Source organism: Sarcophilus harrisii, chromosome 4 (assembly GCF_902635505.1).
Source record: "Sarcophilus harrisii chromosome 4, mSarHar1.11, whole genome shotgun sequence".
Classification (NCBI taxonomy): Eukaryota; Metazoa; Chordata; class Mammalia; order Dasyuromorphia; family Dasyuridae; genus Sarcophilus; species Sarcophilus harrisii.
The window spans coordinates 240977567-241003902 of NC_045429.1; the positions used below are offsets into that span (position 1 = coordinate 240977567).

General features: G+C 32.2%; 1 protein-coding gene across 6 annotated transcripts in view; it reads right to left on the bottom strand.

The window, feature by feature from the left end:
• Positions 1 to 26336, bottom strand: part of ADGRB3 (adhesion G protein-coupled receptor B3) — an 856580-nt gene that overhangs the window by 46593 nt on the left and 783651 nt on the right. For 5 of the 6 annotated variants that reach the window (XM_031964675.1, XM_031964676.1, XM_031964674.1 and 2 more), the window contains 5 exons: positions 24851 to 24936; positions 18832 to 18930; positions 18342 to 18513; positions 3929 to 4024; positions 2483 to 2522 (listed from right to left, as the gene is read on the bottom strand). In XM_031964675.1, coding sequence (XP_031820535.1) covers positions 2483 to 2522; positions 3929 to 4024; positions 18342 to 18513; positions 18832 to 18930; positions 24851 to 24936 — 493 coding nt within the window. The remainder of the gene's footprint in view (positions 1 to 2482; positions 2523 to 3928; positions 4025 to 18341; positions 18514 to 18831; positions 18931 to 24850; positions 24937 to 26336) is intronic. The other variant, XM_031964677.1, reaches the window with a different exon arrangement.

Consider the following 26336-nt stretch of genomic DNA (forward strand, 5'->3'; position numbering starts at 1 on the left):
TTTTGCTACTGTCAGAAGCTATTCCAAATCTTTTCTTCTCTCCTTGAGTTCCTTATGCCTCCCCTCTCTCATTCTATCAACTGAAGAACTTGCTGTTTTACTGAGGAAACTGAGACCATTTTGTGTGAACTCCCCTTTTCTCCCTTTCTCCACATTATCTCTACATGCAACTTTCCTATGCTCTGATAATGATGTAACCACTCTCCTTGTCAAAGCCTTTACACATATGTGTTGTGAGACTCAAATCAAATTATGAATATAAAGTATTTTTCAGACCATAAGTCATTATACATGCTTCTTTTCTTTCTTTTTCTTCTTTTGTCACTGGATATAACCTCCAGTTTCATGATGAGTTCATTCCTTGAACTTTCTGTGGCACTCTTGACTCTACATTAGTTATTTTTTTAATTATTATAATTTTTTTATTTACAATATATATGCATGGGTAATTTTTCAGTCCTGACAATTGCAAAACCTTTTGTTCCAATTTTTCCCTTCCTTCCCCCCACCTCTCCCCTAGATGGCAGATAGGCCAATACATCTACATTAGTTTTTGATATCCTTTTTTCTTCTCCAAATCCCTAGTTCTCACATTTTCTCAAGAAGAAGTACCTTTCAATTATCTCCTTTTTCTTTCTGATCTTTGATCTTTCATTTTTTACTGGTTCCTTCTTTACAGTTTTCAAATTTTAAAACTTTCACTAGACATTACCATCCCATCAAGCTATCATCCTCCATCTTTGTTTTTTTTTTATTAGCCAAAATTCTTATTTGTTCCACTTCCTTTTCTCTCTTGCAATGTGGCATGTGCCCCTCACCATCAAATTATGCCACTCATTCCAAAGTTACCTAACAGTTAATTACTAAATCTGAAGGTTATGTTTTAGTCCACATCCTTGTTGACCTTTGTGCTACATTTGACATATTGATATAAAATTTCTCTTATATACTCTCTTTTTTTTCTGAGTTTTTGTGACATTACTCTTCTGATTCTCTTCCCAACTCTTTGATAGTTCATTTTCCATCTTTGTTGTTGGCTTGTCATTCATATTACATCTTCTAAGATGCTCTTTCCTAAGTCCCATATCTACATCCTCTCTTTGATCTTGCCAACTCCATGGATTTAATTTTCATCTCTATGCAGATGATTCGCATATCTATACTCATCACACTCTTTATCACACTCAATCTCTTAACTTTCATTATTGCTTTCATCACCACTTGCCTAAATTATTGCAATAGCCTCCTAACTTGTCTCACTGCTCCAAGTTCTCCCCCAATCTTTCCCGTCCTCTATATAGCTGCCAAAATGATTTTCTATAAGCACAAATCTGATCATGTCACTCTCCTATTTTTGTAAATCTTATTGGCTCTCAATTCACTCTGGGATAGAATATGAGCTGTTTAGTTTCTAAAAGCCTTCATAACCTAGGTCCAGTCTAAACTTCTAGAAATCCTGTACACACATTGTTCCGTATCTCGTCAAATTAGCTTTGCTCCTCACACAAAACATTTTTCATCAAGACCTTGCATTTATTTACATTTCTTTTCTTTAAATCCATTCTGTATATATATATATATATATGTATTTATTCTCTCTCTGTTAGAATGAAAGATCCTTTAGAGAGGAGATTCTCTCATTATTTTTAATTGTATTTCCAGAATTTGGCATAATATCTGTCACAAAATAGGTGTTTAATAAAAATTATTTATTGAGGTTTAAATCCTTCCAAATCTTAAAATATAGTTTAATGAGACTTTTTTTGTGGGTAAACATATTAATCATCTATTAGGTGCTACCTTAAATGAATTCAGGTCTCAAAACCTAAGTACATCACATTTCAGGCTATTGAGGTTATAGAGAAGATAATAAATGTTGTAAGATGAGAGCATATATTTAGCTCAGTTTTTGACAATGAATCAAATGTGGTCTTTAAAACATATATGCCAATCAGTACTACATTTTGGGTAAACTAGAAACTATCCAGATAAGGGCAACCAGTAATGATAAAGCAATCTAGAAATGGTGTCATAAAGAGTATACAAGCAAAAACAAAAGGAAGTCTCAATAAGACATGTATTTGATGGCATGCCATATACAACAGGAAATAAACAGTATTACTCCAAGAAGAACTCTGAGTATTAGGTTAAAGTTATAGGAAGATGGAATTTCTCTTTTTTAGTGTCTGATAATGGCATAAAGTAATGGATCCTTCATAACTTGAAGTATTCAGAAACAGCTATCAGGAATTTTATAAAAATGATTCTTTAATGACACAGGGAAGGAGATTGGAATAACTGACTTCTAAGTTCCCTATCAAAGCTAAGATGCTCTGATTCTACAAGAATACTTTTAAGATGTTTATTTATATAATTACATTCATGTAATAAATGTTAATAGAAATTATGTTTATATTAGATGAAACTTCCTGATTTTTTTTAAACACCAGAAGTAACAATGATAGCATCCAATGATTCTTACCTGAACGGCAAGCAATGTCTACATCCTTTTCAAAATCTGTCTGTAACAACAAAAATGAAGCATAACAATGATCACTTAGTGGGATCTTTATTTTCACTACCCAGATAATCTGAAATTTTCAGATATACAATGAGGCAGGGGTAATTTATTCTGTTGTGCAAATAAAAAAAAAAGAATATATTTCTCTAGAACAATTAGATTATTTTTAAGAATACTGTCTAGACACAGAGTATTAAATAAAAATGACTGGAGATGGCATGACATTTTAAATAGGATAATATAATACATAGTGACTTCATTAAGGATGTTGACCATCATATCAAATTGATTATGATTTTAAGGAGACAATGTTGGGGCTATTTTATAAATAGTAAAAATGAGAAATAATTGTAAATCATATTGCTATAAATGCCTTAAAACAGACTTTTGTATTTTATTTTAAATGGCAACATTAAATGTATTGTTTATGGTTACATTTCTTGCATTGCACCAAGATTGTCTCTCTTTGTAATCAGTCTCCCTTCAAGTTATCTTTTTTCATTTCCAAGCAATAAGAAAGGGTCTTTTCTAGCTTAATGATTTTATTTTTAAAATGTCAAGAACATTTATTATAGTTAAATAAGTACAAATATGGTAAAAAAAACCCTCTTATTGTTAATTTAGTTTAATCTTTATATTATCTCTGTACTTTAAAAAAGATAACATATAAAAAGCCATTATTTTTTTAATAGCTCAATTTGAGAGAAAAAAGAGCTAAAGTAATTTATGTGGCTCTGTGTTATTTCATATCATCTTTGAATTTTCTAAAGTTAAAAACTTTTATTGTGTATGGGCACACAATTTTTATAAGTATCAACTCTTCCTATATTTTAATTAAAGATGTGTAACTTGGCCTCTTTAAGATAGATTGAAAAGAAACAAAAGAGAATCTATAAAATATTGTTAACTTTTTAAAGACCTAGAGTATCAGTCGCATCTGTTTTCTAAATTGGATGTCAAAGCAAATCCAAATGGTTACAATTAAAGTGTGCTTTCATTCAACAAGTGCTTTTCTACCTCTACAATTTCCTAGGTGTTCTTTTTTTGGATAAATGTCAAACCATTAAGCTTTGAAAATAGCAAAAAAGTATACCATCCTTCATATTCTCTCTTCTAAGTAAACATCAGAGTCAAGCAGACATCCTCTGCAGATCATCAAATAATAAAAGGTAATAAAGAATAATAAAAGAGCATCATATAAACATTTGCAACCCTGGAATCCTAGTTTGCCATATAGGAATTTAATTAAAAAAATTAATGTTATATATTCTTCAAGTGAAGATCAATGAGTCAAAAATTAACTCACTAGTTGAGTCTTTCCTGTTATTTTTTACACTAAGGAATTTGTTCTTTTTATCTTTAAAAATTATTACTTAATGACACTATTAAGCCAAAGTAAAAACTCACCATGATTTGGGCATGTCCATTAGGAAAAGAACTTGAAGAGTCTGCATTGATTGGATCTTGGCAGTTTCTTAGCCGACATCTAAATGCATCTTGAACCTGTGAAAAGGATGACACAATATTGATTTTTCTTTGCCTTCATATAGTGACTTAAACATGAAGTGAACAAAAGCTTAAATCTTATGATCTAATGCTCACTTTGTCATGACACCTTAATGCAAATATGTGAATTCTTAGGCTTTCTTCTCTCCTAGGGAGATTTATATTTGCCAGATAGTCAGTCTATGGAGATAAGAACTGAGAACTCTGCAACTATCAATGTAGTTGTATCTGGCTTAACACTAATAATTCTTTTGTCTGGCCATCAGGATGCCAAAGGGCAGATTGATTCCCACTATTAAAAACAATATGTACGTCCTGGACAGGAAATTTACTATCTAGTTTTTCAGAATCTTTACCAGAATTTGAAATGTTGTGAGAAATGAGATAAATCTTTGATCTTCATAAAGGAGATTTAGAGCTTGCTTTTTCTTCTATTGTACCTGTAGAGGATCCCCAGAAACAACATATCTATTCTTCTTTTAGGACTTAATAACTTGCTGTATGTGACAAAACTAGTGCTAATTCTCAATGCTCACACCATCAAAGAATATTCCTATTGTAGCCTATATTGAAGCTAAGAAGTATAAAAGGATAGAAGCATGTGATCATTTAAATTGCTTGCTCCTTCTATATTTAAGATTCTTTTTATGTAAGGATAAAACATTGGACTCACAGCATCTCTTCTAGCAGGTATTTAGAGGCAATTTTAATATAGTAGAAAGAGTACTGATTCAAAATAACAGGCTCATGGGTCTATATCTAGAAGGGATTTCAGAGGCCATCTAGTTTAATCCTTTGATTTTATTGATAAGGGAATTGAGGCCCAGAGGGAATGAGTGTCTTACTCAAGGTCATATAGGTAGTATCAAGTGATGGATTTGAACCCATATCCTTTGCCTCTATGGACATTGTCCTTCCCCTGGGTTTTAATGCAGATTCAGTATTCAAACCCCGACTCTAGAATTTAATAATCAGGTGTCCAGTGGGTTTGGTGGTACAATGGCTAGTGTGTCAGATCAGGCCTGGAGTTAAGATTCATCTTTCTAAATTCAAACCTGACCTTAGACATTTGTTAGCTGTGTGGTTCTAGGCAAGTTATTTAATCCTGTTTATTTTAGTTTCCTTATCTGGAAAATGGTAAACCACTAGTATTTTTGCCAAGAAAACCCCAAACGGAGCCACAAATAGTTGGACATGACTCAACAGTCCAATGGGTAGTTAGTGATCTCTCTCTCTTTTGGAGCATGCTTTTTCATCTAAAAATTCATTCGAGTATGTGCTTTGGAAAATTTTTTTTTTTTGAGTATCCATTTGAATTTTCAGAATAATGTTTTTAAATGCATTAAATAAAATATAGGGCATGAAGGAAACAAAATACTGAAATATAGTTAATTGAATATTAAAAACAAAACAAAAACCATTTGACAAATTGATTTCTAGAAAATGAGTAATAATCAGAAACTGTCTTTCATACCAGTGAATTAGAAGTTGGACAAGTTAACTTCCTTATATTACCCATATGTGTAATAATAAAAGTACATATTCTGTAAGGTTTAGTCTGATGTTTGTATTTGTCAGTTTTAGAGAAATAGCCCTAATTCCATTAGATTATCCCTGGGAATGACTTATTAATGGGAGAAACAAGCTTTTTCAAGTTTTGGAGCCTTTTGCAGTCTACTTTGGAAGCCACTTACAAATTAAACTACATGGCATTGTTAAGAGTTTGATATAGTTCATGAATACAGTCAAGAAATTCGCAGAATAATAGAGGAAATTTTGTCTGATCATCTATTTCTTTGGTCTGCAGAAACAAGAATGGATAAAACCAGTACTAAAAATATATATTTGTACTTAAGACAATTCACAGAAGAGTAGTCAGAACAATCACAATATGTTAGTTGTCTGCAATGGTACCTTAGGGCAATTGCAGATAGGGCACAGTTTAAAAAGATGGAATGAATAATATTTCAAGAAGGCTGCCTTGGAGGATCTTGGAATAGGGATGACTTTTGTTTTATTTTGTTTGTCTTAATGATCTACAAAAGAGGTGTGAAACACATGTCTTGTTGGAGCATGTGACCCAAAACACTCTCCAGTGTGGCCTAAAGCATATTAAAATGGAACTGGAAACGATTTAACAAAATACATACAAACACAATAAACAGAGATGATATTACATTTTTAAATTGTCACTATTCAGCCTGCAGGGATCCTTTTGTAAGTTCAGTGTGCCTCACTTCTATTTGAGCTGGGTATTTGACAAGTTACATCTTGAAAGGTTTCCCTAAAAGAATATCATGCATTTCCTTAATGACTGTTCTGTGATAATACTTTATTTTCCTAATCTTCAAAATGGGGAAACCAGCCAAGGATTTGGGGCTGATTTCAAAATATGAAAGCATTTCCAAGGCTCTCTCCAAAATATGGCAACTTTTTCATTTGTTAAAAAAAAAGCGGATGATTCCAGCTGTAAATTTTTTAATCCCAGAAGTTCAGTCTCTCTCTGGGGAAGAGGTTAAAAACAAGGATAAATTAAACAGAGGCAGATTTGGGCAAGCACTACAATAAAGGGCCTTAAGTCCAGGCTATAGATGAAGATAGATTGGAGGTACTTTTATACTTTTTCTGTGAAAAAGCCTAGGAAGAAGAAGACTCTAAAAACAAGGTATAGTGGTAGAAAATTCTGATGTTAACTATCTCCAAGTATTTAAAGGGCTTTCATGTGGAAGAGCATTTTGTTTGAACCCAGGGCAGAACCACAAGCTAAAGGTACATATTACAAAGTGGGAATTTAAGCTTGAAAAATTTCTTAACAGTTATCCAAAAGAGGAATGAACTGCCTCAGGAAGCAGTGGCTTTTGTCCTCATTTGAAAATTTTAAGCATAGGTTGGACGATCATTTGTAGGATATGTTCTAGTAAGGATTCCTTTTGTGGTTTGGTTATCCACAAGACTGTTGAAACCCCTTCCAATTCACATTATGTGATGAGCTACCATTTCTACCTTCATAAAGCTTAACATATGGCAAGGGAAGGGTGACTCTAAGAACCAATACTCTGAAAGGATACATGTACATAATATTAAGATTGTATAGCTACAGATTTTGGACAGTTATTTATTTTTCTTGTTTTCTTCTGGATGGTACATATCAGGGAGATATAGACAGATTTTTCTTTGCCTCTGGGGCTTTACAAAGACCTGAAAAGAATTTAAATTTATTGATTGGTTAAAAAAAAAATCAAACCCAACACTATAATGAGAGAATAGAAATGAAGTAAGCCTTTTTTTCAGGTTGGCAAATCTTTAAGACCAAAGAAAATGTTTAAAAGATTAAATACAGTCAGAATTAATATCTGAGTTTGCTTCCTTTTTTTGGACAAGAAACTGATACATTTCTGTCAAAGTTCATAACTATAACCGTCAGGGATTTTGAAGCAATGAACACTTTTTGCCTTTATTATTATAACCATCTCAAAATAATAGAAGTAATTCTGTTTTCAACCCCCTAACTAGACTATAAATTCCAATAGGAGATGAATTGTGTTTTATGAAAACTTTATTCCTCTCTCAACACTTGGTATGGGATGAACTCTGTGATTTTCCTCTGTCAGAGAAGGAACTTCCCTCTATTGATAAATATTGGCACTTTCTCTGTAATTTATCCTCATACAAATAGGATACTACTTCATACAAATAAGTAGCAAATAGTTAATAAATGTTTGTTGAATTTATTTAATCTTGTATACCTGGTTTACAATGGATTATAAATAATGAGTTTAGATGGAACTACAGATGAATCATTTTTATAGGTAATGACTTGATTCAATTCTATATATTTCAGTTATTTCAAAATTAACTGAAATCTTTTGCTTATTAACAACAGTGTCTTTAGTAGTAGTTCATAGCTTAAAAAAAAAAAAAAAACTAGCTTAACTTAAAAAAATCCTCCCCCCAAATTATTGTTCTAGAGCTAGAAGAGACTTCAGAGGTAATCCAGTCCAACCTTTTCATTTTATAGATATGAAATTTGAGTCCCAGGAAACAGTGTATGGTAGTAATAGGTAAAGTCCTTGAATTCCAGAAGTAGTGCTTTGTCCACTGTACCATAATGACTAATATAAATTATGGAGCATGTGAAAATTGAATTTCACTTTTTTCAAAATACATCACTCTAGGTTTTCTACTTCAGATAAAATTATAGAGCAGCCTAGGTTTTAGAACATTACAACTAAATTAGGTTTTGAGGGAGGTATGTCAATAGTTTTAAAATCATTAGGGCTTTAAAATAAAGCTATGGAACATAAAAATGGGCATAAGAAATCTGTGACTTATTTTAAACAAGAAATTATGGACAAGTATAAAGTTATGCCATTTAAAAACTATAGATAGAAGAGGAACTAGTTACATGGCAAGCACAAAAGATAACTAATGGACAACTCTGATATTGGTACAATAGGCATACTCAAGGCAGATTTCCAGCATGTTGCATAGCCCTTTTTGTCAGATTCATGGAAAATCAAGGGCAGGAGTCACATTGGATGGGAAAGCATGTTGTACTTTGTGTTGTAGGATAAAAGTCATATTAATGATATCATAAATACGTTAGTATGTGAGTTACAAAAAAATAAAGAATAAGTTTACAAAAATAAGCAGAAAGATAAAGAATTTAATTGTCTGTAGCAGTAGTCTGAAAGTCTTTTAATATGGCTGTCATTTTATCTTAAGATACCACATATGTGGTAAGTTATCTTGACTGTTTCCTGCTGGGAGCTGTTCTTAGGACTCTCTTAGGAAGCTATAAATCTTCCTTATAAAGGAAGGATTCTTGGATGAGAAATAAGTTCAAAGCAGTTGTCAGGGATATGTCTCTTTACTATCCATCTCCTATAGAGAGAGTGATTTAATTAGTCACAATAGAAATTACAGAAGGGCTTCTCTGTTGGTACTCCTTCAGAACAAAGCTTCCAGAGAACAATCTTGAAAGTCATTGGCAGAGTTAGAGATCTCAAGGAGATTGTCCAAGGAATGTTTGACAATAGGCCAGTTTAGAAAAACTCCATAAATGGGTCTTTGCAATTCGAACTGAGTTCCTTTAAATATGAAGCCAAACATCTCATTTCCTGTCTTCCTAAATTTCCTATCACACAAGCCATTTTAAGCTATTAAAAGAAATAATTTCACAATTTAAGGCTTTACTAGTTAATCAGTTTTCAAGGATTTATTAAACATTTATGTCAAATATAGATAATTTAAACATAAAAAATGAATTATAAGGAACCACATTCTGTTAGGGAGGACAATAAGGACACGTGTAAACCTATACGAATTAGTACTGATTAGCTATAGATATAAAATTATCACTATGCTTTAAGCTGACAGGGGTCCTCAAACTTTTAAAATAGGGGGCCAGTTCACTGTCCCTCAGATTATTGGAGGGCCAGACTATAGTAAAAACAAAAACTTTGTTTTGTGGGCTTTAAATAAAGAAACTTCATAGCCCTGGGTGAGGGGGATAATTGTCCTCAGCTGCCACATCTGGCCCGCCGGCCATAGTTTGAGGACCCCTGTAATTTAAGGGATCATTTTATGAATGGTTAAATCTTTCTACATGTAATGCCCAAGAACAACTAAAGCACATGCAAAATATTCTGCATTATCAATATTGGTTTAGCACCCACAGAGTTCATTATTTCTCCCTCTCTTCTTCCCCACTCAAGAAATAAGGTCTGATATACAATTCTATATTCTGAAGTTTTTTTGTTCCAAGCATATCACCACTAAATTTTGTATAATTTGTTCTCTTAGCAATTCCCCAATCTTAAAGCACATTTCCCATTTGAGCACAAGTTGAGCTAGTAGTTTGCTTTTCAGGTATTCCATTTATGAAATACATAAACAAATCTGTATGACATTATAGTCACGAAGCCTATTTGCTTCAGTGATAGGAAGGGGAAAATTAGCAACAAAAGTGTGTGGCTTTAGCTTCTGAAAGAAATCTGGGTTATCATGATGATGATTATCACTTGTTTACCATCGACTTCCTAAAGGAAGTTTTCAGTGACCAAGGAAACAATCATGAATTCTTTAGTGTTGAGTTGCATTCTTCCTCTTTGCATAATAATATTTTTAGTTGATTTTTCTTTTTCAAATTATAAACTTCTAGAAGTGACAGATCCTTATGATTTTTGTCAGCTTTGAATTGTATGTTAGCAACAATTTTTTTTTAGAAGGCTGATTTATGTAATCGAGGAATGAAGTAGAATAACTAGAATTCACTGGTGACTCCAATTACTCCCAAACTGCAAATAATCAATACTGTCATTAATATGATGATATTCATACTTTTTAAAGTGTTATGGAATTAAAAAAATAGAGATGTGTCAGCTTAAACCCTTGTGCCTAAGATATACTTCTTTGTTTTACTGTGTCTTTTTCAAGAGAGGAAGGCATTGCAAGAACTTGGAAGGAAGATAGAAGAGGAGACACATGTACTAATCCAGTAACAGTGCAATTATTTTCTCAATTCTGACACTCTATCCTCTCTCCCAGATCACAATTCAACAATGCAATTTAATACAACCAGCACTTATTATATATCTACCATATGAAAAGAATTGTTTTAACAAGAATTAAAAAAACAAAAACAAAACATTCCTTGCTCACAAGGAGTTTACATTTTTCAGAGAGGAGAGTACAACAGGAGGTGATGGCAAGAGACTAAGGTTTCATCACAGATGAGGCATACTACTTACACTTGGCTTTAAAGGAAGCTGAAGATTCTAAGGCTTAGAGATGAAGAACAAATTCTATCTAAATTGAAGAGGTACATGGGAAACAGCTAGTACACGGAGGCTACTGAGAAGTGATCAGGGCAATGATAGGCAAGAGATAATATTACCAATTAGAACATAAGGCAGGATTTGACTCTTTTGGTCATAGGCTTTTTATATGTCAACATATTCATAAATAATTGTTATAAATGATTAATTTAATGTTTTAAATCTCATAAGCTTCTAGCTATAATTAGAGACCCAAAGGAGTTTGGTGAATTTCAGATCATGGTGTCATCAGATCAAACAAAACTATGAATCAAAATGTAAATGGAAAAAAATATATAATGTTGGATTTTTGCCTGGAGAAAAGCAAAGTATATGGAAAAATTAATTTGTTTTTTTTCTTTCCTAAACTCACATGCCTGATGTGAGGCAGAGAAAAGCCTTCATAAATCTTCATAAGCTCTCTCTCTATATGCATGCTTATTTTACCATCTGTCCAGTCAAAGACCCAGTCATATTGTAATTGAACTAATTCAATATTTTTTTCCTGCTCTTACTTCCATCATCTTCTCTATTATGTCTAAATGGGTGCTTTGAAGCCAATTATTTCCAAGCATTGTGCTATTCTTTGTGACATACTTTTCTGTTGAGGACTTTGATTCCTCTCTTCCCCTTAAAAGAATCATCTTTTATCTTTTAGTGTACATTGTTTAGGAGTTCCTGATTATCTCATATTTTAACCTTACCTAATTTCCTGTGTTCCATTTGCTTAGAAGACCTTTTTTGTTCCATTTAAAGATCTCAATTATCCCAGAAGTCATCTCCTATCTTTGTCTTCTCTTTGTATCCACCAATCCACAAAGAATTCAAAGATTCCAAAATCTACACCTTCTTTGCAAGTGATGAGAAAATAGTATAGTTCATCTTTTAGCTCTTCAAAGATCTCTGCATCAGTATCATTGCTCTACATTCTACAAAAATCTAGGCTTCTAGATTCATTCAACTGTTTATGGAATTATCTAGTCTCTGATACACACACACACACACACACACACACACACACACATATATATAGTTTTCCCCCCAAAAAATTGTTTATTGATTGGTTGGGAAGGTTGGTTCTATACAGTGTGTCCCAAAATTTCTTAATACACTTTGTAGCTTTTATAGCTATATTTTAAAGCTATTAATAGCCTTTTAATAGATTATTATTGTACCAAGGGTTTTGGGACATTAATAGCTTAAAACTGCACCAAGACTTCTGGAACACTATATCTGAAACATAGACAAGGGCATTGTTTCTTTTGTTTGTTTACTTAAGACACATTCTCATGCCATGTGCAATATTAGATACTGCTGATGATATTAGTGATGCCAAATAGCAAAGAATAAAGCTGTCTCTGATTGGAAATGTTCAAGTCAAATCAACAAATCTTTTATTAAATACTTACTATGTGCCAGACATTGTGCCTTCTGGTGATACATAGAAAGGTAAAACAAAACAAAACAAAACAAAAAAACCTAAGAAGCTCACAGTCTAATTTTCTGCTTTATAATGTATTTTTGAGTTTGGGGTAGAATGATCTGCACCTGTGATTTAATCAAAGCTACAGACTCAGGACAAAGGCTTCTTTCACTGATGGTGATTAGAAATATCTGTAATTTAGAGTCTCAGAGAACTGCCTGACATTGTAAAGAATTAAGGAACATGACTATCTTCACCTAGCCATTATATGTCAGAGGCAGAATTTGAATACTGACTCTATAGCTATCCCTCTGTCTATGATGTGTGCCATATTGTCATTAAACAATATATGTTTGAATGTCTACTGTTGTCAAGCCTTTCTATCTATTTACTAGTCCTTTCTATTCCCTAAGGGTAGCCTAGACCTATTTTATATCATTTACATAACTATGTACACCTACATATGTATATGTTGTCTCCCCTGTTATAATGTGAGCTCTTTGAAGGAAAGGAATGCTTCCTTTTTTTAAATGCTTAGCTCCTATTACAGTGCCTGACTTTCAGAAAGTACTAAATCAATTGATTGATAGTGTATGTGTATACAATTATATGTACATACATCTATCTACAAATATAAAATTTTGCTCTGATGCATTCTTAGCTTTTTTTTTTTTTTACATTGTCTTACAGTGATGCAGAGTCCCTGAACCTGATATGCCATTGTCTTTAACAGCAGGACTACCAAAATAACCTTTATTTGGAAATTAAGAAATCATCTACCTAAGCATTCACTTTCCTTCTGCCTTTCATTTAGCAAAAAAGGACTTTATAGTGGTTTAGTCTGTATCACAATCTTATTTTCCTTCCCCTTCTGCAATCAAACTGCAAGATTGTCTCTGAGCCAGGCAGAGGGAGAGAGATGGATGTGCCGAACGTGCGGCTACCAAGGAAGGTGTTTCCTAGCAACAGTTACCACTTCATAATTCTCCTCTGGCTTGTTTTCCCCTAGCAATTTAGAAGCAGGGGAAGTAAATAGGATATGCAGAATACATGATTAATCTTAATGGGTTCTAATTAATAAATGTGAAGAAAAATGAGAAAACGTGTGCATTTCTCCTAGGAACTCCAGGGTTATTTCATTTAATACAAATTAACAACAAAGATTTAAGATGAACAGTTGAAAGTATAGCAAAATTATAATGATTTGGGCTGTTAATGAAGGTTTTTCCCCCCATTTTTTAAACCCGTTTCTCCCCTCCTCACAAATATCACTTACACTTTTCCCCCCTAAAGTGCATGAATTAGATCATTTTAAAATAGACAAAACAAAGAACCAGTTATAATTTTAGCAAAGCAAAGTGATAAGGCATAATTATGTTGAGAAAATGCCTTCTGAGGTAAATGATTGAAAAATAACTTCGTGAAAGTTGAAGTGTGAGGGAGTTCATAGGATCACTGATGTTGAGTTAGGAGAGACCTTAGAAGTTATCTAGCCCAACTCCCTTATTTTTACAGATGGGAAAACTAAGGCAGAAGGGGTATCAAGTAACACAAGTATTAAGTGGGAAAATGGGAATATGAACCTTGGTCAGCTGATTCCAAACATAGTTCTTTATCTTTGTTTTTCCTTCTTGTTTTCTCTCTCAATTTTGTGCTGCCAAGATATCATTCTAAGCAAGTTGACTGTTCAAAGGCTTAGACCAAATGAAAATTAGCAGAACTATCAGGTCTTATCATTTGCTCTGCCACTGCATCCTATGGTCTTCCAGCTTTTACATCGGCCCTACACCACACACTGTTTTCTGATCTCTTGAGCCTTGCCATCTATCCTATAAGCGCACCTTTAGAATTTCCATTTTCCAAAGCTATCAATCCCCAGATTTTGTAGGTAAGAAACTGAAATCCAAAATGATTACTTTAGTAGCTGAGGTAGACAAAGACAGTGACAAAACCTTGATTTGAATCCAGTTTTCTTGATTCCAAAAATGTGGATTATTATAATTATTATATCTTAAAGAAAATTGTCATGTAAACACTAGGCTGGCAAATACATAATCATTGATACATCCTTCCTTTATCTCTTTCTCTTAATTGCAAACAATTCTAGGCTGCATATTTCTGAAAGCATGGCTATTTCTCAAAGAAATTATGTCTTATTCATAGCATCTCTATTAAAATGTCAGCATTAGAGTATTTCATTTTCTTTTCTCTCTTTTATACTACAAGCTATGTTCCTCCTACATGAACATCTACTTTTTTCATAGGAAAACTAGAAAAGTTAATGTGCATAAAATAATTTAAAGGAAAACTAAAAAGAAACATACTGAAAAGGATTATTAAAGAGATAGTATATTGGCAATTTTTACAATATAACTCAAAAAAACACGATGAAACTGGAAATCATTTTTGCTTATACATTTCTACCCCAAATTGATCTCCATTTAAATATAGTACAGTGTTTATATAAATTGTTAGAAAAATTTAAAGGGATTACCCCAAAATATTAGCATATCTTTTGAGTCACAGAAGAAAAGAAATTCTATGAAAGGGAAATCAGTAATTATTGGAAATATGTTTGTCTCTGGAATCTCCTAGGATTAAAGTTTGATTATTGTAGAAAAGAGCCTTATAGCAAGACTGTCCATTTGTCTTTAATTATAATGTTTGTGGAATTTGTGTTTGGGGGAAGTGTCTTGTTATAGAAAGATGTATCTATTCTATTAGCTATGAATAATAATCTAAGCACAGGGTGAACAAATGATGTTGCTTAGGTTGAAGACAGTCTTTCATATATATTAGCAGACATGAAGCCTTCCTTGATTGCAATTGTTAGTACTTTCCCTCCCATACTACCTTGAATTTAACTACTTTAAATATATTTGTACTTATTTGCTTTATATTTAGGCATACTTATGCATATTTATATGTGAACTCTTTTCTCTTGTCAAATTAAGCTCTTTTTGTATACTGTTTTTCCATGTGAACTCATAGAGGGAAAAGACCATTTTCAGATTTCTTTGTACCTTTAGGGCCTGGCTAAGACCTGGAACATAATAGGCACTTAACAAATACATGCTGACTTGACTTATGAGAAGAGAATTTGTCATTCTTTGTTCTGAACTCTGATACCTAATAGGTAATCAAATACTAATTGATTGATAAGTAAATGTAGACTATGTTCAAAGTAAATATTAAAAATTTTTAAGTGAAAGGGAAGCTCACTTACGACTGGAAATCAAATTTTAATCCAACATTGATAATAGTCCTTTACTCCTTAAATAACAAAAATCTACTTATATGGGTTTTGACATAGATCCAACTTTAATGGAAATGAGGATTTTTGATTTAGAGAAGTAGTAGTATTTTCAAGAAGATGTTACATGAGTAATAAAAGTATGCTTTGTTATTTTACTGTTGGGACTGAAGGAAGTTTGACATTCATGTTTTATAAAGAGTTTTCTGCCATAAATTCCATCAATTTCAACTCATTTTAAAAGTTATTATAGGTAATAGACCATCCCTGCTTTATTTTCCATTAATACAGAAGAGATATTTACAGAACATCAAAGAGATAAGAAATACTTTTAGTAAATGAGCTGAATTGATTATTATTGTCAGTCATTTCAGTTAGGTCTGACTTTTCATGGATCATTTGAGGTTTTCTTGGTAGATACACCGAAATGATTTACTATGTCCTTCTCTAGCACTTTTACAGATAAGAAACCAAGGCAAACAGGATTAGGTAATTTGCCCAGGGTCATAGAGCTAGTAGGTGTCTGAGATCAGATTTGAACTTAGGAAGATGAATCTTTCTGACTTCAGGCCTGGAACTCTATTCACTATACTACTTAGCTGCTGCCAAATGATTTGAATTAATTGCAGTTTAATAAGGTATCTGATAAAGTTACTATTCTTGTAAGAAAACTGAGGATGATTCCTGCTTTAGATAAATTATTGTTCCATTAAATGAAAACAGTTGAAATAACCCTTTTTAGTGATACTCAACTATCAAAAATAAGTTAAGACTATGTAATATTAGCAAGGCAATTAGAAAGATTGAAATAGTTCCTTTCAAAAAAAAAAAAAAAAAGGAAAGCAGATTACTTAGAAATGAACTCTTTCTTTCTACTATTGCACCTGAAGGTTACAATTCAGGATACACCAACAAATATTCAAATGTTTATCATATATAGAAAGTATTAAAATTATAGGTAAGGTAGATAAACCTCTTTTTCATTTATGAAAATGTCCTAGAAAGGCAGGGAGTTAGCAAGATTTTTCATTGTTTCTAAATACTAATTATAATACTAAATACAGCAAAATATCAAGGTAAATATAGTTAAAATAGAACAGAACTTTGAATTTCATTTTTGTCTCCCTAGGATCATTTGTTTTAGAGCTGAAGGTGTCAATCCACTTCTCTTACTACCTGAAGAAACTGAGGCTCAAAGAAATAAGAATGTAGGTCACAAAGTTAGAAGTGTCAGAGGCAGCACTGAAATCTGAGTTCTCTTATCTCAGATCCACTGTCAACTTCTAGCACAGAAACTGGAATCTGGGAGATTCCTAATAAATTCATGCTGGACTGAAATAAATCATTAAATAATTATCATACAAAGTCTAGAAAGAAGCAGTATAGAAGAATGAAAAGAGTGCTATATTTGAAATTGGGGGTCTTGGGAAGAAGTTTTACTTCTATTAGGTTTGTGATAGTCAATTTTTTTGAGTCTTGGTTTCCTAATTTGTAAAATGAAGTAATAGAATCCTGTAGGGTTTATATGAAGTTCAAACAAGATGATAGGAAAGAATGCTTTGGAACCCTTAGAGCATTTTCTAAATGCCAGCAAAAGAGTCTTATTATCACCACCCTCATCTTTAAGATGTTTTTCTTTGGTAAGAATAACAATAATCTATTTGAATTTATTGCCAGCTATCATACAGGCTCAGCAGGCAATAAATATACATAGAAGTTGATATCTGTAAGCTACTTAGGGAGCTAGAAATATCCTCAAAGGCTGTGTGGGTAAGGGCTAATAGTTACATTTATGGGACATAATGCATTTGTGCATCTAGGTGTATGCATGAATTTAAATGTTTAATGGACAAGATAAAGGCAATTTCTACGACAAGGTAGAATAGCCTCTTTAAATTCCCAACATGAGACCAAGTCTTATGGGTTCTCAGTGTTCTTGTCTCCACTCTCCTCAGGGCAAACATTAAAATGACTCATGAAGTAACCTTCTAAATATTGCATCAGTGTTTGCAGGCTATCAAACTCTTTTCACACAGGTTGGAAAATAATATTTCATCACTAAACAAATCAAGTCTGAAATAAATCACACTTCTAGGGACATCTGGTGAAGTTCAGTGGCTGTGATGGTGAAGGATAGCTTGTTTCTTCACTCACTCCTGGTAATAAACTTCAAACATTACCTGAAGGAGTTCTGTCATCTTAGATTCCCCAGCTGCCATGCACAATTACTGCCAATCATGGCAAACTGAACATGCTTTTTTTTTTTTTTTTTTTGCTAAGTATAAACATCTATATCAAAACTAGTAACCTCTTTTATACACTAGTAATCTTTTCTACAATTTAATAAAGAGCTGAAAGATTGCATTAATCTTTAACACTTCTCTACTTAAAATGAGATTATTTTAAATACATATTAGAGTACAAGGTATGAACTGTCTTTGGAAGCCCTATTTAAACAGACGAGGAGTTTGCACTTCCTTTGTTATCTTAATCAACCGTACCCCCTTGACTTCTCATTCACTATTCTCCTGTGCAGATATACTGATCTTTCGATTTGGTTTCTTATTCTTTTATCCCTATCTCCTGATTCCTGGAGGTTACTCTTTCCTGTGGGTAGATCCCATCTATTTGATACTGTTTCTTTCTGAGCCGTAGTAGTCCTTTTTAATCATTTCTTAAAGCCTGATTTCTAAGTGCCTGAATCTCTGGATAACTGGTTTTACTCTAAAGAACAATATCAAAAAATGAAAGATCACACATGTTAGGAACTCCAACTCCTTTCCAATCCATTTTTCTTTTCCCTAAGGTAGAACTACTTACCTCTCTTCGAAGGATGCAGTGGACCATGACAATAACAAAGCCTTGCAATGAATCAAATACTGCAAAAAGTATCTGAAAGAGGATAGACCTTTTGTCTGTCATGGCCAGAACAGCAGACATCCATGTCAGAGCCAGGAGAGGCAACACGACACAGGAGCTCCAAAGAGATGCCCTATTCAGAGACAGAAAAAAAAACCATATGACATAACACTGTGGGCCAGTCCCATGGTAGAAACCAAACCCACCGCTAAACCAGGCATCTTTACAGATGGCAACAAGACCATTTACATGGAAACCACAAAGTTTATAACATTTTAGTATTTTATTTTCTACATATAATATCCCATGGTAGTTATAAAGGCTGTTGCCAGTTATAAATATTTAAGCATGTTCAGAGCTAAAATATTAGCAAACACAATTTTCATCATAGCATTTTTCACATGCACTGTATAAGATTTGTAACAAGAAGATGTAAATGATTAGGACTAACATGGCATTACTGGCGGTGGTGGCTGACAAAGCTGTTGTTGAAACTACTCCACACTTGGCACATTTGAGCGTCAAACCGCTATGAGGCTCACTCATCTGACTGCAAACAAACAGAACACCCACAAAAAGAACAAAATATTGAATTTTCACCAAAAAAAACGTTGCTACTGCAAGTTAGCTTTTAAATACGATTTCATGCAGAAAAATAAGAGTACTTATCAAAGATGGATGAAATGTGCTAGACTGTTGTAAAGCTGCATTTGTACTACAAATTAAAAAAAAATTAACTTTTAACACTCTGGGCCTTCATTCCATGCAAAGCATATTTTCATCATTTACACTTTTAATGGCCCTTGTGCCTAATGATCAAAGTTGCTGAATACACTAAGCTAACATAAGCATGTGCTAGTGTAGACACACAATGAAATCTCTTTATTCAGACCAGTGCTTCTGTCTTTAAGAGAGGTATTCACATTTATCTGAGAAAGAACCATTTGTGGATACCTTTATGAGATGAAAAATATTGATGGTCTTAAAAGTTTTTAAAATAAACAAGCATTATTTACTTTTCTTCCCACAATGGGCTTGTATGTTAAAGTTTCCTTTAAGTTTAAATTTTTGTTCAAGTTTTGTAATGGTCTGAATATAGAGGCTGAAATGTATGAAATACAATGAATTTATTAGTTAAGAATAAAAAATGTGATAGATTCTTCTGCTTTAATAAAACACAGTGGATAAGCATTAAGTTCAAAATATTCATTTCTGAACATTTTGTTGAAAACTCTAGTTAGATAGTTAAGATTTTTGTGGTTTTTTTCAGATTGGCTTAGAAGTTAGTTAATTTACAATCCATTTCATCATGTGATCAATTCCATACCACAAGGAAAATGTTACATAAATACTGTTGAGGGAACGGGTCTCTTGAAAATAAACATACACCTTTAGATATTACGATACAATACTTTCATGTCAAAACCAAGAAGAAAGCTTTGGTATTTCCAAATGATTTTCTATGTTATTTTTTGTCTTTTAATTTTAAATTCAGATTATAAATGAAATATATTTTCCTAATGTTTTTTAATTGTAAAGAAATTATTTAGCTTGAGTATGTATATCTTTGTTATATTATAGTAAGTTAGTTCTCCCTCTATTTTGGAATGTATATTTTAAAAATGTGGAAAATAAATTAATTCAAAACAGGAATATGGGTAAAAATAGGGATTTCCAATTTTTTACAAAAAGGAATGCAAGTAGTTCCTATATGTAAAAACTTTTATGTGATAGTGGAAAACATAGACTGACCTTGAATCACTTGCATTACCATCCTATTCCAAAGGGAATATCCCATTCCTTTCTCTTCACTCATCAAAAAAGGGTAATATATCCCCATGTGATTTGTTTCATGAAAACCCTGACAGATAGTCTCATATATTTTTGAAGCAATGGTCTAGATTTTCTCAGTTGGACTTAGGCTTTTTGCTTGTTTCAGCTTTTAAAGAGACAAAAGATTGCTAATGAAAATCTGTCTCTACGCTAGAATCCTTAAGACAATGGTACTACATTTGTCTTTCGATTGTCTTATAGGAAACATCTTTTCATGGCTGAAAGTATACACTAACCTTTCCCTCTTTGTAAAACTAATTTATCTATAGACCTTCAAATCATGGCCAATGGCCAAAGGTTACTAAATGTTAATTTTAAAAGTATGGCATAAATTTCTTAGCTTGCTATAATAAAAGATAATTTAATTGAAATCTCATTTTTCCTTGTGCCAATAATACAAAAGTATATTTCTATGCTTGCGTTTCTAAAAAGAAATATTAATGAGGGCAATGATGACTCTATAATCCATTTTTATTTTTTTCCCTAAAAAAAAATTTATGACTACCTTAGACTAATTTCTTTTTTTTTTTTTTTTTCTAGAAATAAAGTTGGCTATAGATTGGAAAGAACTTGGAAGTGTTTGATATATATGGAATATAATTACATAAAACTATAAAAATATGTATTAACTAAACAACATTATAGAATGGAAAGAACTCTGAATTTGGAGTTAGAGGACCCTGGTGTTACTAGCTTCCCTCAGGCTCTAAATCTATGATTCTACTTTGTCTTAACTCAAGGATGATCCTGAGCAATGCTGTATATAATGGTTTGAGACATTTCAACATTCTAATTCTAATCCTGATTCCTTGAGTGAGATGGGAAAGACAGGAGTTTAATAATAGATTTTCTTATAAGACATATATCCCCTTTTAAGCTTCAAAATATTTGCCTTTAAAAAAGGGGATAATTATTTTTATTGTGATGCAATTGGCTAATGATAACCTGTTGCAATGGAAAAAATGGATTAGGAGTCAAAGGACTTGTGTTCTGATTCTTCTTTTGTCACTTGCTACTACCTGGGTGTCTTTGGGAAACGTTCCCATCCTCTCTGCTCCACTCACATCTGTAAAAATTAAGAGGTTGGATCAGATGTTCTCTAAGTCTTTCCTAAATCTGTACTACAAAGACCTTTTAATTTTATTTGTTTGGGGAGGCAATTGTGGTTAAATAATTTGCTTAGGCTCACAGAGGAAGTGTTAAGTGTCTGAGTCTGGGCTTGAATTTATGTCCTCCTGATTCCAGGGCCAGTATTCTATCTACTGTGCTGTCTAGCTGCCTCCCAGACTTTTTAATTTTAAAATATGAGGAAACAACTACTACATATATCACACAACCACTTATAAACACAAAAGAAAAAAACATAAAGTGACTATTAAATACTGTAAACTGTGAGGGCAATAAGTTTTTTTTTTTTTAATTAAACAGTAAACAACTCTTTTGTGACATTATTTTAGTAATTTTTTACTTTGTAAAATGAAAGATCCTGACTAGTAAGGCTTAAATTTCCCAAATTTAGGATTTCCCTAGTGCTCAAATAACAGTTATTTTCCAGAGAGCCACTGGAATAAGATGAATCTTTGCCAATCTCACCTACCTCATCAAATATAAAGAGAACTTTGTTTTGACATCCTTCTGCATCAATTACCCCTTTTCAAATGTTATCTCCTATTTTCTGTAGGCCCCAGTGCCTTGACCATCAATCATTTTTCAAGAATGAAAATAATGAAAATTGTTCTATCAAAATGACATGCCAGATGCATCAAAGTTTTGCTTTCTGGAGATGAATCTAACTTCTTCGAACTGGAAAAGTTTCAATAGATTTCTCATATATAATTCATCCTTCTGACTATAAATTAGCCTAACAATAAAAATGACAATAACAACTAATCTTAATTTAGCACATTTTAAGATTTGCAAAGGATATTACATTGTTATCTCATTTGATCTTCACAATGACCCTGGGAGGCACCTGTTATTATCATCTACTCTTAATAGAAGAAAAATTTGAGGCTAATTGACTTATACCTTGCTTAAGGTCACACAGCTAATAAAATGTCTGAAGATGTGAACTCATATGATCCTGATTCAAGTGCTCTCTCCACTATATGGTTTAGCCTACTTCCTCTCCTTTAGGTAGTTAAGATAAAACTGCTGCTTTAAAGGAGCTTCCATAAAAAAGGAAAAGGTAGCATCAATGGAATTTTCTTTTTGAGATTTGGAAGTATACATGTGATTCTATCCTTCTATTTTTGTTATTTGATTGTCTTCCTTAGTATTTAAAGAAAATTATTGCTATTCTATTTTATATAGGAATTAACATTTACAGAAATTTTCTTTTATTCTACTCTACCATGCATTCAGTTATCTTATGAGACTGGTAGATATTTTCTGGCCATTATATTTTGTATTCAATAGTAAATACTATCAAATACTATCTGAGGTTGTGGATAAAAAAGTAGAAGGAAAATGGAGAAGGAAAAACTTCTTCTAACACTGATATATGTAGTATAATTCATCATTTTTTTAAAAATTAAGTTTTGCCTGCAAAGACAATGCCCTTTGAAGGCATCATTATGGATTGATTAAATCCCTGTGAATCACACTATGGAAATTTATTTCATAGATTAGATAGCTTTCTATATAAAAGAATATGGACATTTTGTTTAACTGAATTATATGATTTGACTACATATATTTTCCAACTCCATCTTTAACATACAGACTTAAGGTCTTTGTCATTTATTTTTGGTACAATTTATATCTTATTTTCATGATGATGATTTTGAATTCATATAGATTATTATATGACTGATAAAAACAATTTCAAAAAAGCATTTGAACTCTTGAAAGATGTGTTATGACTAAAAAAAATATATAGTGGTTCATTGCTATAGTAAAGAAGACCATGTAGCAACTTTTTCAATTAGAGTCTTTATTTTCACTTGCGCTATTCTTTATCTTAAATTTCTTTCACTTTTCATTGAAGAAATTAGTATTTAGTGAAAAAATATAGGTTTAAATTCTATAAGTATTTTGGAATTTCATGTATTTGCAAGTTAAAATTGCTCCCAAAACACTCAGTAAGTATTTATTCAGGTAATAAATCATTTTCTTTCACAAAAAAAAAAGCATAAATAGAATTCTAATTCCTTAATTAGCTGATAGTTATTTGCTGACATAATTTTCTTCTTAAAAACATATGCTTTAAAATAATGACATAACATGTGAATATATGCATGTATACATGTTTTCATATGCATTTATATACTTTTATTTATTTTGGGATCCAGAATGGAATTTCAGAGTGTAGGAAACAATGGGAATGGAAATTTGTTTTTTCAAGATTTTCTTGAGTTATCAAGAAGTGGGTTGACTATGTGTGTACTCAGTATAAGATTAGTCAAACTATAATTTTTGAGGGTGAATAATGTATGAACACTAAATGGAAAGTTGCATTCACTCAACTATTGAGACTAACATTTTTTATTTTTCTAAAACAGAACTATAGATATGGCAGGAATGATCTTAAAATTGATCTCAAAAGCAATTAATTTCACACTAGCAAAATAAAGTGCATGTAGAATAATCTATTTTGTCATGAAGATCTTCACAAAGATAATACTGCTTTAAAGGAATTTCAAAATTCTTACCACTAGGTGATAAAATGCTATGAATGTTAAATAGCACTAGATAGCTTATCAGATATAGCTTCTAGGTTATGAAATAAAAGAGAAAAATTGCAGAGTAAATTCTGAATTACACTGCAATTACTTTCTAATGGAGAGAGAAAGAGCAGGTGAAAATGAAAGGTATAAAATATATGTATAGATACAAAGGGAAAACTAGAGAGTTAATGTTTCATTCACATTTCTACTAGCTTACAAGGGGTGACAATGTAACCCTAGAAAGCTGACATCAATCTGCATATGAAATGTCTTCATTAAGTCATTAGGTACAGTGGTAATACAATAACAGTGAAATTAATTCAAAGAGATGCTTTTACCAATTTTATAAGCAGATGAAATGTGAATGTAAAAACTCTGAATAGCTCATTTTGGCAGGGTGTAGTCACAAGTACTGCAAAGAAGACAAATCCAGAGCAAGAATGCTGTTTGACAAGGTATCATTATATGTGAAGAACTAGACTTTAACATAAAAAGTCAAAGGTAAATCTTTGATGGTAACATAAAAACTCTTTCAGTCACTTGGCAGGCATTTTATTCTATAAACCATAAGCTGTTTCTGTTTTTGTTTTTGAACTTGCCCCTCTGCTATTTTTTCTCATTTTTTAGCCAAAAGGAACAAAGTCATCTGAGGAATATATGTCTCATCTAAGAACATTTCTTCATAGGTACACTTGAAGTTTTAATGTTTTTGGTGAGCAAGACCAAAATCAGCATCTTTAAAAATTAACTTAATACTTTAATTTGTGTTTTATTATGATTGGGTATTTTTGGTCACATTCCCTGAGGATAGTACAACTGCAACTTTTGGAATGGATGGAATCTACCAAACACATCAGTACATGGAGAACAAAATCCAAAGCACAATCAAATGCATTTGATGAGTAACTGGAACTGAAAAGATGATATTCACTAGTAAAAAATCTTCATAATCTACCAATTGCAGCTTACCCGGCTCTGTGTTTGAGCTTTTTATCTAGGATCCCATCTCTGGAAACAAGTTTATTAAATACCAAAATGCCAATCACCATGTTGACCTGTCAAATAGAAACAATAGTTGATTTTTCAATGGTAGTGAAAGGAAACTAGTAACATCTATTATGCTTGAAATTAATCTTTAATTAATTAAATATTTACAAATATGGCAATGTGATTTAGCTTATTCCTAATGATAATAACAACACTAATAATACTGTTTGAAGTACTTTCCAGATAGATATACTTTGTAATACTTGATAATTTTAATACTAGATTGTTACTTTAATATTTTGTAAGTACATTTAGCTTTCATCTTTTGCAATAAATACACAAAACTTAATTTTTTTTTAACAACCCTCCTCTCAAATTCCTTAACCCTCCTTAAAACATTATTGAGGAAATCTAATATTCTCCTCCCTTTCTTCTCTCCTCAGGTGGTCCAAAAACTATAAAGTTAATTTGGTTAATAGGAGGCTGTTCTCATTTTACATATACCTTTAATAACCTGGGTATATCCTGGGCATTTGGTATATGAGGCAAGCACTAGACCTGAGTCACTGTTTTAGACTTTGAGGTAAAAAAGCCCAGGATCCTCACAGAAGAGAAAAAGTTTGTATCAAACTTCAAAGGATGACATTTCATGGTACAAGTCAGGTCTTATCAACCCAAGGAGAAATCTGCAGTAGATCACTGGGATCTTTTAAGAAATTAATTTTCAAGATGGCTAACAAAGCACCATTTTTTTACAATATGCGCTTTTAAACTTATTATTGAAAAGAGGAGAAATGTTGTATATGCCACAAATTCCATTATAATAGTAGCAAAAAGACAGGAAAAAGATTGTTACCTTAAAGACTAATAACAATGTTTCTTTCACACACAATAGTTTTCTTTATTTTAGGGTTAGTGAAACAGTAACATACTAGCTTAGAGAAATGATCCTACCTACTGAATCAGTATTCAACTCAGCAGATAAAAGTATTTCTAATAGTTCCCATTTTCTTAGGTGCTTATCTAACCCTATGCCTGGATTTTATTTCACTTATAAATCTTGCGTAGCATTAGCTTCTTGTTATATTGAAAATGTTTAAAGGCAGAAAAGACCAACCCTCAAAAAAAGGAAAGTTATACATTTATAATGCTGAGGAAACTGTGCCATTTGCTTCCAATTTATTCCATGAATCATTTAAAAAACTGAGGAACAATTTTCCAATTAGAAAGCTAATTGCACAGAGATGGGAATCTCTGGATTTAATTCAGACTGCTCCCCTCACTTTCCCCTTGCTCACTTTCCAGATTTATTGAGGGGAAAGAGATTTGATATCAATAAAATGAGATGTCCTCATTAAGAGAGACAAAGGAAATTAGTAGCAGAATTAATGTTCATTTTTGGGTGATGTTTTATAGTTAAAATTATGAAGAAATTGCTTCTGGATTTGCAAAAAGGAAAACACACACA